The 13073-nt window shown below is 37.1% G+C and overlaps 1 protein-coding gene across 1 annotated transcript in view; it reads left to right on the top strand.

The window, feature by feature from the left end:
* USH2A (usherin) overlaps positions 1–13073 on the top strand; it is a 939490-nt gene that overhangs the window by 269031 nt on the left and 657386 nt on the right. The window contains exon 20 of the mRNA XM_069544562.1: positions 3291–3521. Within this exon, the coding sequence (XP_069400663.1) occupies positions 3291–3521 (231 nt within the window). The remainder of the gene's footprint in view (positions 1–3290; positions 3522–13073) is intronic.

The following is a 13073-nucleotide window of genomic DNA, read 5'->3' as shown; positions in this document are numbered from 1 at the left end:
CTGAAATTATATTCTTGATTAAGAAGTGATTATGGATGATGTATCATTGGGGAAAGGGTTTTGAATAAAATAATGGTACAAAGCTTCATTATTTCCTTCCAGCTGAGTGACTGGAATAAAATAAGAGTATCAAATGTCAAACAAATGGGACCTTGAGAATGAAGCTGGTTTTAAATAAGTTTGTTTTCTACATCTGACTCTGTAAACAATTTCATTTGTAACATCTTTTTTAGATATAGGCACTATCAAATGATATTTGTCTTTCTCTGACTTCCTTCAATCAGTGTGACAATCCTCTAGGTGCATTCACATTGCTGCAAATGGCCTTGTTTCATTCTTTTTATGGCTGAGTAATATTCTATTGTATATATGTACTGCATCTTCTTTTTTCATTTCTCTTTTGATGATGTTTAGATTGCTTCCATGTCCTGGCTATTGTAAATGGTGCTGCAATGAACGTTGGAGTACCAGGGGGAAAAGGGGAAGGGATAATTGGGGTATTGGGGTTGATATATATCCCCTACTATACATAAAACAGATAACTAACAAGGACCTACTATATAGCATAGGGAACTCTTCTCAATACAATGTAATGACCTCTATGGGAAAGTAAAAGTGATGGTGCTAGTCACTCAATCGTGTCCAACTCTTTGCTACCCTATGGACTGTAGCCCGCCAGGCTCTTCTGTCTATGGAATTCTCCAGGCAACAATACTGGAGTAGGTTGTCTTTTCCTTCTCCAGGGAATCTTCCTGATGCAGGGATCAAACCTGGATCTCCTGCATTGCAGGTAGATTCTTTATTATCTGAGCCACTAGGGAAGCCCCTATATGGGAAAAGAACCTTAGAAAAAGAGTGGATGTATGTTTATGTGTAACTGATTCACTTTACTGTACAGCAGAAACTAACATAACATTGTAAATCAACTAAACTCCAATAAAATTTATTAAAATTTTTAGATAAAAAGAAATAATAAAATTCTTCTACTATTAAGTACAGGAGGTTTAGTCATAATATCATGAAATAGTTAAAATGAAATTTTTATTTTCAGTACATCAAATATATATAATTTGTGATTTGCTAAGTCTTTGCTGTTCAACATGGTAGCTATATATAGTGCTACTTAAATTTAAAATTAATAAAATTAAAAGTTCAAGCCCTGAGTTTCAATAGTCACACATCAAGTGTTCAGTAATCACATATGGCTAGTGCTTATTGTATTAGACAGTACAAATAGAGAATATTTTCACTGAGAAAGTTCAATTGAACATCTCTGAAATAGATGATATTTTTCAAACTAAAACATTCAAGCCTGTATCCTAGATCATTAGGGAATCGTAAATGGAATACCGAAAACACAGCAGAAATACTCAAAAGTCCTTTTCTGTGCTTCCAAGTAGCAAAATTTAGACACTCTAAAAAGAGTGAATTGGTCCTTCATTGCTTCTCTTAGCCCCAAACTCGGAAATCTTTGTCTGTCCTTTCCTCCCAGTTAAGCTTATAGCCAGTGATGGCTTGCTGAAGATTTAATAGAAAGATGGAACTCCAAACTCTGAAGGTGAGGTTAGTGAGAGAAGAAATTTCTGCATGGCTTAGCTTTTTGTTTTGTTTTGGATTATTCTGAAGAGAAATCATAGCATATAGAATGAAATCTCTGAGAGCCCACCATTTAGCTCATTTTTGGCAAAGAGTAGTAAAGGAAATCATGCATAAATTTATATAAGAATAAAAATATCACATAGTTCACAGTGGCAGAAGATGAACAAAATTGTTAATTATCTAAGTTGTTAAACTTTTTGCTCAGCCACTTTCTTCTTTACTAAACATGAAAATAGAATCACAATTGTTTCTCTTTAGAAAACTGGCCAAGCTTTCTAGAAAGTAACAAATGGTAATTGTTCTAAGTTGATTTAAGGTGAATTTCTTTTCTTGGTTTAAGGGTATTCGTTTTTATTCACATCATTTTAATTCACATTTATTGAAACAGACAAAGACTTTGTGCCTATAAAAGGCTGTGTTAATACAAGTGTAAATTACAGTCCACAGCTTTAGTTTGGGTCCATAGTAAATAAGCTCGGTGATTATGACATGAGATATTTTTTCTTCACTTTCACCCCTCAAATCCAGCTGACACACTTACACTGGATGAGAATCTCATCGTACAGACTTTAAGAAAATAAAAATCAAAATGGGCCTTCATTTTCAACAACTCAGTTGTTAATCTGATCCATTTCCAGTAGGTTTGAAGGGAAGTCTTAAATCTATCCCTCTGAAGATTTGCCAGGAGGCTCCACAGAATTTCCAGTGTCCCTGAACCTCAGATCATGCTGTGGCCCCAGCGTGCGTGTGAGCATGGGGAACTGACTGCCCAAGGCTCAGGCTCCTGCTAGTGATCGTGTGGTCTCTTCAAGACCCTTGAGGCTGCCCAAAGTCTGTGGTGCCCAGAGAAGAGTTTGCAACCCCCTGAGCTCTCAGGCTCATTTCTTCCACGTGGATGCTTTGTTTAGTTTTCAGAGCAGCTTCTGCTTATTTGTTTGTTTTAATTTAGACCAGTTTTTAAGCTTTAAAAAATCAGAAAATTACACAAAAAATGACTTTTTAAAAAACAAACTAAAAGATTTGGCGACATTGGGTCATCATTCCTGAGTCATCCATTGGCTGGCATGAACAGGTGACCATTCGCCCCCCACCTGGTTTTTCTCTGTCCCCATACTTTCTCTCGTCTCCCTAACTAGCCCATTTCAAACATTTCCTTTGTCTGTTTGGCTTCCTGATTTGCAGCCCTGAATTGATACCACATTAAGACAAGGGACTCTGCCCTTTGTGGTCAGTAGCCATTGGCTGGTGACACTGGCTGCAGGAATCACAAGGGATCCTGTAGCTTCCACTCAGGCAGGGCAATTGTCTAGAAAATGGAGCAGCCGTGAGCCACTAAAGGCCAAGCACAGAAGATGGAGCACTGAAGCACCTGCTTGGGAAAGGGAATCTGGGTGGGGCAGCAATAGCCTATATAGTGTCTGTTAGGCAGCAAGAAAGAATAGAGGAAATACAAGAAAAAACTTTGTTTAGTAAAACTTTGTTTAATATTTGTTAGTCATCTAAATTTTCTTTAGTTGCCTTTAATACAAATTGTATCTTGAGTTTTCAGCTTCTAGAACCATAGAAATCCTTGAGACCATAATTGATTTGGAGTATGCTGTACCCAGGTGCTTGGGAACATATATGTACATATCGGTGTCTAGAGATGGAAGCCAAGTTCTTGAAAGTAACAAGGGTTTTCTAATATTTAGCACCAGCCCAACTGAGGCCGCCTCTGGTTGAAGGAATCAACAGCACAACCATGCATCTCAAGTGGCTGGCACCTGAAGAGCAGAACGGACCTTCCCCTGTGTATCAGGTGGAAAGGAGGGAGCCATCTCTACCGGCTCCGAGGGCCACGGTGATGAAAGGGACTCGCTTCACAGGACATGGATATTATAAGTTCCCTAGTTCCACTCACCCAGTCAATACAGACTTCACGGGTAAGTGTGCTTGATGTCACTTTCCTTATGAGGCACTTAAGCCCCAAAGTGTTTTCTATTATTCCAATATTCCTTTACAATGAGTTTTTACTATGCCTGTTTATAGAGATGCTAATATAGTCTTTTTATACTTTAGCTTGATTGTGTTGAGATACTTTTTAGTATTCTGGGGGCAGGGGAGGGGTAGAAAAGAGGGGTAAGTGGAGGAAAGAAAATAAAGAAAATGATGTGGGAAGGTAGCCTTATTGGATCAAAGTATGTGCTGGACATGATTCTTGGATGCTGTATACCAGAATGTGTTTCTTAGAGTGTTCACTTCCTTCGTGGAAAAGAGTTCCATGGCAAATGAGTTTGAGAAATGCCCCCATGCTATTGGAGATGCTTAGCACACATTGAGTTATTACAGTCTCTGAAAAGAGGTGTAAGAAGTCTATTTAACTTTATTAACTAGCTATTCCTAGTACTTATTTGGTGCAACTGTTTTTTTAAAAAATGTAACAACTGTTCATACCCTATGTTCTATTGAGAGCATTATGGGAAAAAGTAATTTCAGGGAAAGCCTACCTTCTGTGGGTCAGAAGTAGAGTAAGGCAAGTGAGGCACAATATTTAAGGCACCAAAAACTCATTGTTCATGGAAATAATATTTTAATACGATATTTTTCAAATAAAAATCCGTGCAAAAATCTCCAGTAAAATATAAACATTTTCTTGTTTTTTTCTACTTTCTTTTGTCAACTAATTTTTATTCTAGCATAGTGACTTTACACTGTTTTGTTAGTTTCTGCTGTACAGCAAAGTGAATCAGCTATATGTGCACATATATCCCCTCTTTTTGGGACTGCCATACAGTTTAGGTCACTATAGACAACTGAGTAAAGTTCCCTGAGCTATACAGTAGGTTCTCATTAGTTATCCATTTTATACATAGTATTATAGTGTGTATACGCCAATTCCAATCTCCCAACTCATCTAACACAAGATCCAACCCTCACTGTGTGAGCTAACCTCGTGTGTCTTGCTCAGTTCCTGATCTTACAGGTATTATCGTCTGGAAGTCTTTTGCTTTATGAATTACAGTTTTTAGAAGCACTGTTTGTAGGTATACAAAATAGGAACTATTCATAACACATCATTTACCATTATTTAAAGAATTTACAAAGTGTATAATATATATGATTCTATAAACTCAGAATGATATTAATTTAACTCCTGAGAACCTAATTTTGGAGCAATAGCTAGACTTTCAAATATTGCATATGTTGAGGACAGTGAAATGGAGTTTGAGCTCTGAAACATAGGTTGTGTGTCATTTTATTTTTACTTAAAGTCATAAATAGTTTGCTTTTATGTGAGACTGGCTGCTGATGTGTGTTTGCAATGAATCATGATTATGCTCTAGCTGTGATATATTAAGATTAATATATTAAGAGTAACCACTGGCCTAGTACATCCAGCTCCTCCCTGAGAATTAGAAATTCGATCACCGAGCTCCCTTACAACAGTCAACTTCTGCTTACTATTCATAAAAGTCAAAGAAAGGAATGAAAAGGAAACATAGGTATCTAGAAAAGAACCTGTGGGTAGAAAGTAAAAGACTTTCTCTTGATGGAGCTGGAACGGCCTTCCTGGTCTGGCCTTTGGCTTGTGGTGTGTTTCTTCGAGGAATCAGCCTTCTTGCCATTCATCTGGGTAGCGCTGCGGCAGGCATGTCAGCTTGGATTTGCTAGCTGGCCAGCAGACAGATTTTCGATGGGATCACCTACTGCTGTTGCTGTGAAGACAGAGTGGCCCATCCACCGTTAATAAATTTAGTCGTCTGCGCCGCCTCCCTCGCCGGCCTTAGACTCCGAGGTGCACAGGCTAGGGGCAGATGCAGCGTCTGGGAAGTTTTCCAAATTCCTCTTTAAAAAAGTTAGGCCGTAAACATGGGCCTTATGAAGCAGGATCCTTCTGTCTGTAACAAAGCCTCCAGCTGCACAGAAAATGTGTTTGGAGTCACATCATCTGAAGGACAAGGCAGGGAGATCACAATTTTGGCTTGAACGACTCCCGGGAGCTTTGGTGATTCCTGGAGAGTAAGTAGTTCTCCTGTATTTAGGCATGTTTTGGGGCCTCGCTTGCTCCTTTGTATGAGCCGCACGTGCGGCTTGCTTTGAAGGTTGTCTTAACTTTGAAAGTAACCAGGTCTCCATCAAGTTATTTATTGGTTTGACCCTTAGGCTTACCTGGCAGGTTTGGTTGGATACTTTTATTGAGTTGGGTCATGGTTTAACTAAATTTATCCAATCAATGAGCCAAGATAAGTTTACAAAAGTAACTTAATGGCTTTCCTTTAATTTGTATCTTCTTATGTGGAAAGGTGTAGTTAGCATCGCACATTTATTCTCCTTGTGGAGTCTGTCATTCACTCCTTCTACAACCATGGGAGATATTTTCCCCTTCCTGGATTATGAGGAAATGAGGCTTCAGTAACTGGGTCCCCCAGATTGTCACAGCTGCTGAACTGAAATGTGAATTTGGAGTCTTCTGGCTCAAAAGCTGGTTCTTTGCCAGACGGGGAGTGAGCAACCATGGACAGTTCTTTAGAGACAGAACAGACCAAGTGTCTGAAAGTAACAAAAGAGGGTAGAAGGGGAAATAGTAGGTTTTACCCAACACTGCTAAACTTTTTGGATTTGTCTGTTAGTTTTTGGCTTTTCAAGCAATGTGCATGCTAAGTTGCTTCAGTCATGTTTGACTCTTTGCGACCCCATGGACTATAGCTCGCCAGGCTCTTTTGTCCATGGAATTCTCCAGGCAGGAATAAATACTGAAGGAGGTTGCCATTTCTTACTCCAGGGCATTTTCCTGACCCAGGGATAGAACATGTCTCCTGCATTGGCAGGCAGATTCTTTACCACCAGTACCACCTGGGAAGCCCTTTCAAGTAACAAAAATATATAGTAGTATTGGCATTATTTATTTACTTGTATCCCCAAAGATTTCTGGGAGTGAGATTATTTTTTCTATATCAATTAATTCTACAGGGTTCCTAAAACTAGATTTTTCTAACACTGAACAAAATTATTTTAAATGTGCTGAAGCGCTCTGTGTCAAACAATGCTTTCAACTCATGTTCCTATAAATTTCATGCAATTTCTATATTATGAGGGAAATTTAATAAGCAAATCCTGGACATCTCTAAGGAGAAGGTAATGGCACCCCATTCCAGTACTCTTGTCTGGAAAATCCCATGGTCGGAGGAGCCTGGTAGGCTGCAGTCCGTGGGGCTGCTAAGAGTCGGACACGACTGAGCAACTTCACTTTCACTTTCATGCATTGGAGAAGGAAATGGCAATCCACTCCAGTGTTCTTGCCTGGAGAATCCCAGGGACGGAAAGCCTGGTGGGCTGCCATCTGTGGGGTCGCACAGAGCTGGACACGACTGAAGTGACTTAGCAGCAGCAGGACATCTCTAAGATGATGAATTATATTTAAAAGTGAATAATTATAAGAAGAACTCAGATGTCTTTTATTTTGATTCAGTTCAAAATCTCAAACTCTAACTAAAAATGATTCCTGAAATATGAATGGAGATATCAAATAACTCAAACACAAACATACAATGATGTGTATTTTCATACATATTTTATACAAGAAAAATGTGAGATTTCATCCATCAATAATAGGGTTTGTAAATATACTCACAACATATTTCATGGTCATAGCAATATGTTGAAAGTCTCAGTATAAATTATCTTATTACTATATATAACTCCCTCCTCTTCCATATATTTGCTTTAAATATTTTTACCTCAAATGGTAGAATGAAAACAATTCAAATATCTATTCATATATTTGAATATATGTTTATGTTGCTCAATATAGAAGTCATTAAGCTTAGTAATGTAAATGAACTCTGTCAAAGTCTACTTTGGGGTTGAAAAAATGAACCAGATTAATCTTTTTTACAATCTGTCATTAGTCCTTTTCTTTTCTGATACAAATATTCTTTCAAAAGTCTAATTTTTAGGAAGGGTATATTATCAGTCGTTTGCATCATAGTATAAATGCCTCCCCCCATTTCTTTACAATTAAGAATAAGGGATTTGGGAACAGACTAACAGATATGTTGCAGATCTAAGCCCCATTATTTATTAGTTAAATATAATCAGACAAACCACTTAATCATCTGTGTGCCTCTTTTTCCTTTTATTAAAATTGACATAATACTACTTACAATACTGATATCAAGCAAACAGATTAGGATTAAATGGGATAGCTCATCCAATAAACTTGGCACACATAGATAAGTTTATAGTCATTCAATATTAGCTATCAGCTATTACTCATTTAACAAATATTTATTAATACCTACTATGAGACAGATTTTATAAAATCTTCTGCAATTTGTAAAATCATTATTCTGTTAATTCATCTGCTGCTGCACATATGTTTGCCTAAATGTCATATCTGGGGCATGAGTAATATGCAATTTCTATATTAAAATGTGATATTTAATGTGTTACTGAAAACAGTTGAATTAATCTACCTAGTGTTGAGACATTAGATAAACTACATTCATGTGGGTCTAGTCATGCTCATCTGTTAACCTGAGGCTTGTACTGAAGGGTCAATCCTTTAACTTCTAAAATTCCAAATTGATAAGCATAGGATATTTAAGTAGGCTCAAAAGTTCAAAATAGAATTTATTACTGAGGCATTACTGTGAGATTAAAAACACTTAGATTTAATTGTTTTGTTGTCATTCTTTCATATAATATATTCACAATTTGTTGTTGTTCAGTCTCTCAATCATGTCCTATTCTTTGTGACCCCATGGACTGCACCATTCTAGGCTTCCCTGTCATTCACTGTCTCCCAGAGTTTGCTCATACTCATGTCCATTGAGTTGAAGATGCCATCCAGTCATCTCTTCCTCTGTCATCTCCTTCTCCTCCTGCCCTCAGTCTTTCTCAGCTTCAGGGGCTTTTCCAGTGAGTTGGCTCTTTGCATCAGGTGGCCAAAGGATTGGAGCATCAGCTTCAGCATTAGTCCTTCTAATGAATACTCAGCATTGATTTCCTTTAGGATTAACTGGTTTGATCTCCTTCCAGTATAAGGGATTCTCAAGAGTCTTATCCTGCACCACAGTTGGAATACATTAGTTCTTTGGCACTCAGTCTTCTTTATGGTCCAACTCTCACATCCATACATGGCTACTGGAAAAACCGTATCTTTGACTAGATGCACCTTTGTTGGCAAAATGATCTCTCTGTTTTGTAATATGCTGTTTGGATTTGTCATATCTTTTCTTCCAAGGAGAAAGCTTCTTTTGATTTCATGGCTGCAGTCTCCATCCACAGTGATTTTGGAGCCCAAGAAAATAAAGTCTGTCATTGTTTCTATTGTGTTTCACCATCTATTTGTCATGAAGTGATGGGACCAGATGCCGTGATCTTAGTGTTTTGTATGTTGAGTTTTAAGCCAGCTTTTTCACTATCCTCTTTCATCTTCATCAAAAGGCTCTTTAGTTCCTCTTTGCTGTCTGCCATCACCATGATGTCATCTGCATATCTGAAGTTATTGATATTTCTCCTGGTAATCTTGACTCCAGCTTGTGTTTCATCCAGTCCAGCCTTTCGCATGATTTACTCTGCATGTAAATTAAATAAGCAGGGTGACAGTATACAGCCTTGACATACTCCTTTCCCAGTTTGAACCAGTTCATTGTTCCATGTCTGGTTCTAACTGTTGCTTTTTGACCTGCATATAGGTTTCTCAGGAGACAGGTAAGGTGGCCTGGTATTCCCCTCTCTTTAAGTATTTTCCACAGTTTTTTGTGATCCATACAGTTAAAGGTTTTAGTGCAATGAAGCAGAAGTAGATGTTTTTCTGGGATTCCCTTGCTTTTTCTATGATTCAGTCCAGTTGGGTGTGAAGTCAAGTGGGCCTTAGGATGCAAAAAGCTAGTGGAGGTGATAGAATTCCAGCTGAGCTATTTCAAATCCTAAAAGATGATGCTTTTAAAGTGATGCACTCAATATGCCAGCAAATTTGGAAAACTCAGCAATGGCCTCAGGACTGGAAAAGGTAGTTTTCATTCCAATTCCAAAGAAAGGCAATGCAAAGAAAGCTCAAACTACCACATTCACAATTTAGGATTAACATAATTTTGTTCTTTTTCTCTACTAATACAAATAATTTATGGGGCAAATTCTAGGAATAACTTGAGTGATATGGGGAAAATTGCTCAATATAAAATGGATACTCAAATCTTGGGTTATATCAGAGGGTTTAAATAAGACCTAAGTTCAACATAATTTCATGATCGTAATTTTAGAACTGGAAAATAGTGTGCACACTCATAATGAATTATTCCCCTGGTTGCATGGGGTTAACAGTACTTTGTCTTTCCAAAACAGTAACAGAGCAATTCTGGAGAAAAAAAAATTTTTTGCTTATTTTCAGGATTGCAGAGTAAATCCACTTACAAAAAGAATTTCACTAGTAATCCAAACGGAACCTGGTACAAATAGCAAACTATAATACTGCTCAGATTGGCATTCCAAAGGTGACCCTTTCTCTCCTTGTCACTTTTTTTCCTATTAGCAAAAACAGGTCCATGATCATTTGGGGGAAGGTTTGACTATTGTAGTATCCAGATGCCAATCACACCAGCCTTTTATACTGCCTTTACTGGTGACCCTGCCCAGAAATCAGGAACTGCCTTTGGGGAGATCTTTGTAGCAACCCACTGGGGAGATGAGCACACATGTGCACCTGGATGTAATTCCCTTTTATTTGTCTTCATGAAAAATGTGATTACTGATGTTGAATATCTTGCAGATGAGAACTCTGTACACTTTCTTCATAATAATGCCGTTCAAGGACACCAAATGATTGTCTTACAGTTTTGTCTCTTAGTATTTGCCTTGCCTAAAATGGCTGAACTAAATGCTTTAGGATCCAGAAATACAATTAATTACTGACTCGTAAGGAGAGAAATGCAACCCCCAAATCAATATCTTTTAAAAGCATATATTTTATATTTTTGCTATATTTATGCTTTATTATTCTTATATTATTTTTAGTGAACTGAGACACTAAAACACCACATTAAAGGAAAGCTGATTCTAAGCAGTTATAATGAAGGTATAAGTAGGGCAAACTTCTTCAGATACACTAATTAGTAAAAGCATATTAATTCTGACCTTCAATACCCTTGGTGTCCCACTATTTGTTTTCCTCTGTCTAGGAACAAGTAGTTTTGCCAGAAAATTCTAAAAGAAAAGAAAGAAAATACTAAATAAAATGCCAAGTCTTTTCAAAGCATATTTAAACCACAAATTTATTTAAGCTTTGATGTTAGATTTCAACCAAATCTTTTGATGAAAAGCAAATATATGCATCAACTATCTGGCCTACCAGTTTAACAAGCAGGCAATAATGATATAGAAAAATAAAGGCAGAGTAAGAATGTAGAACTTGGAAGCAAAGTAAAGAAATGGAGCTCAAGCAATAATGAGAGTCCATGGGTGTTTCTGATGTGAATCAGAAGAGATGTGACTGTCTGTTGAGCTCATCTTTATTGACTAAGCGGGAAAAGGATGAAATGCATATTCTTAGAATAAAAGAAGTCAAACCCATGATAACTAGAGATAGAAATGACTATTAAGATTGTTTAATTTTTATTACCTTTGGTAGAGAGGTAAGCTCTTAGACATGCTTTCAGATAATATTGAAAGATGGGAGAAGACTGTGTTTTTTCTGTATTCATCATAAAGGCTGGCTTCAGAGGACTACATTTGTTTTAACCTTGCATTTTTAAGGTGACTAATTTTGAAGCACACTTCTGTAATGTTGCTTTGTGTTTGGAAAGTTAACAGTAGGTTGGTCTGCAAGTAAGTTGTTTCACTTCAGAATTTTATCTCTGAGTTCATGAAACAATCATTCCACCAGGACTTTTTGTCTCATCAAAATTTTTATACCTTTTGGGGGGTTTGATTTTGCTGAGATGGTCAGAATGAATGAAATTGCAAACTTGCCTTTGCATGAAGAACCCTTCCTTTTCTGTAAACTTCTCTCAAATCAGTCTAGAGCGGAGAGTTATGAAGTTCTCCTCTAAAGGTCCAGACAGTGGTTTTGACCGTATGGGCCACGAGGCCTCTGCCACAGCTTCTCAGGTCTATCATGGTAGCATGAAAGCGGCCATCCGCAGTGTGTGAACAAAGAAGGGAGCCATGTCCCAAAAAGATTCTCTTTACAAAAATGGGCAGCAGGCTGGTAGTTTGCCTATTCCTAGTCTAAAGTTTGCCTCTCCTTGGTTCTAAAACAGATTAGTACATAATTTCATAATTAATGAAACATTTTTCTTTCTTCCTAAAGCTAGGAAGCCTAAAGGAGCTCAGATAGTAGAAAGGAGCTCAGAGAGAAGAAGCAAGAGTGAAAAACCAACACACCAAAGTAGACAGTAATGCTTGATAACTTCAAATATATTGAAATAGCATCTTTTCTGCTCAACAGTCTTCGGTGGCCAGAAATCCAACCCAACATTGACCATGTCAATACGACAGAATAATCTTTTCCCTGCAATAAACTATTTTTGTTAGCTGCTAATGCTCTTTTAACCAGCTGAAAGCATCTGGTTTCCCCCATTTCTTGTATTACCAAATCAAGATGTATTGTTGCCTGATATACTACTGTACACGTGTTCTCACGCACTCATTCCACATTCTCAAACACACACTTCCCGCCCCATTCCCAGGTTGCCTAGTAGTCTCAAATTTACCTATAGTACTTACATTGGCCAGTGTCTTTTTGTTACAATATGTTGGCCATTTTGGGATCTTCTTTAAGGCTTCATTGTGAAAGAAAAATATTCCTGTCTCTTAAAAACATTCAGCGTTAATAAGAGAATAATTTTAGTTCTCTTTCCATCCAATTTAAATGGGTGGAAAGGAACTTACAGTGGAAAAAGAATCCTAATGGTTAGCAGTGATGGCAAAACTAGTGTCTATAAAGGTGATTGCTATTTGATTTAATAAAATGAATAATTTTGTATGAGTTTTCTCAGAATAAATTAAACATATTTAAAGATCTGTAGTTAAAATTATTTTATATCAGTTAGGATAAATGTAACATTCAAAAAATATTGATTAACTTTGTAAGTCAGAAAGAGAAACACAAATGCTATATGAGATCACTTCTATGTGAAATCTAAACTAGGACACAAATGAAAATTTATCTACAAAGCAGAAACAGACTCATAGACATAAAGAACAGATTTTTGGTTGCAAAGGGACTGGGGGTTGGGGGATTGGAAGGTTGGGGATAGCAAATGCAAACTATTATATGAAGGATGGATAAACAAATGGTCCTACTATGTAGTATAGGAGACCATATTCAATATTCTGTGATAAAACATAATGGAAAAGAATATAAAAAAGAATGTGTCTATATGTTTATCTGAATCACTTTGCTGTACAGCAGAAAAAGTAACTCTGTAAATCTACTCTTCTGCAATTTAAAGTTTTTGAAAAAAATATATATATAGTTGTAGGTTAAAATA

The sequence above is a fragment of the Ovis canadensis genome, chromosome 12, assembly GCF_042477335.2.
Source record: "Ovis canadensis isolate MfBH-ARS-UI-01 breed Bighorn chromosome 12, ARS-UI_OviCan_v2, whole genome shotgun sequence".
Lineage (NCBI taxonomy): Eukaryota > Metazoa > Chordata > Mammalia > Artiodactyla > Bovidae > Ovis > Ovis canadensis.
This window is presented reverse-complemented; position numbering and strand designations above follow the sequence as displayed.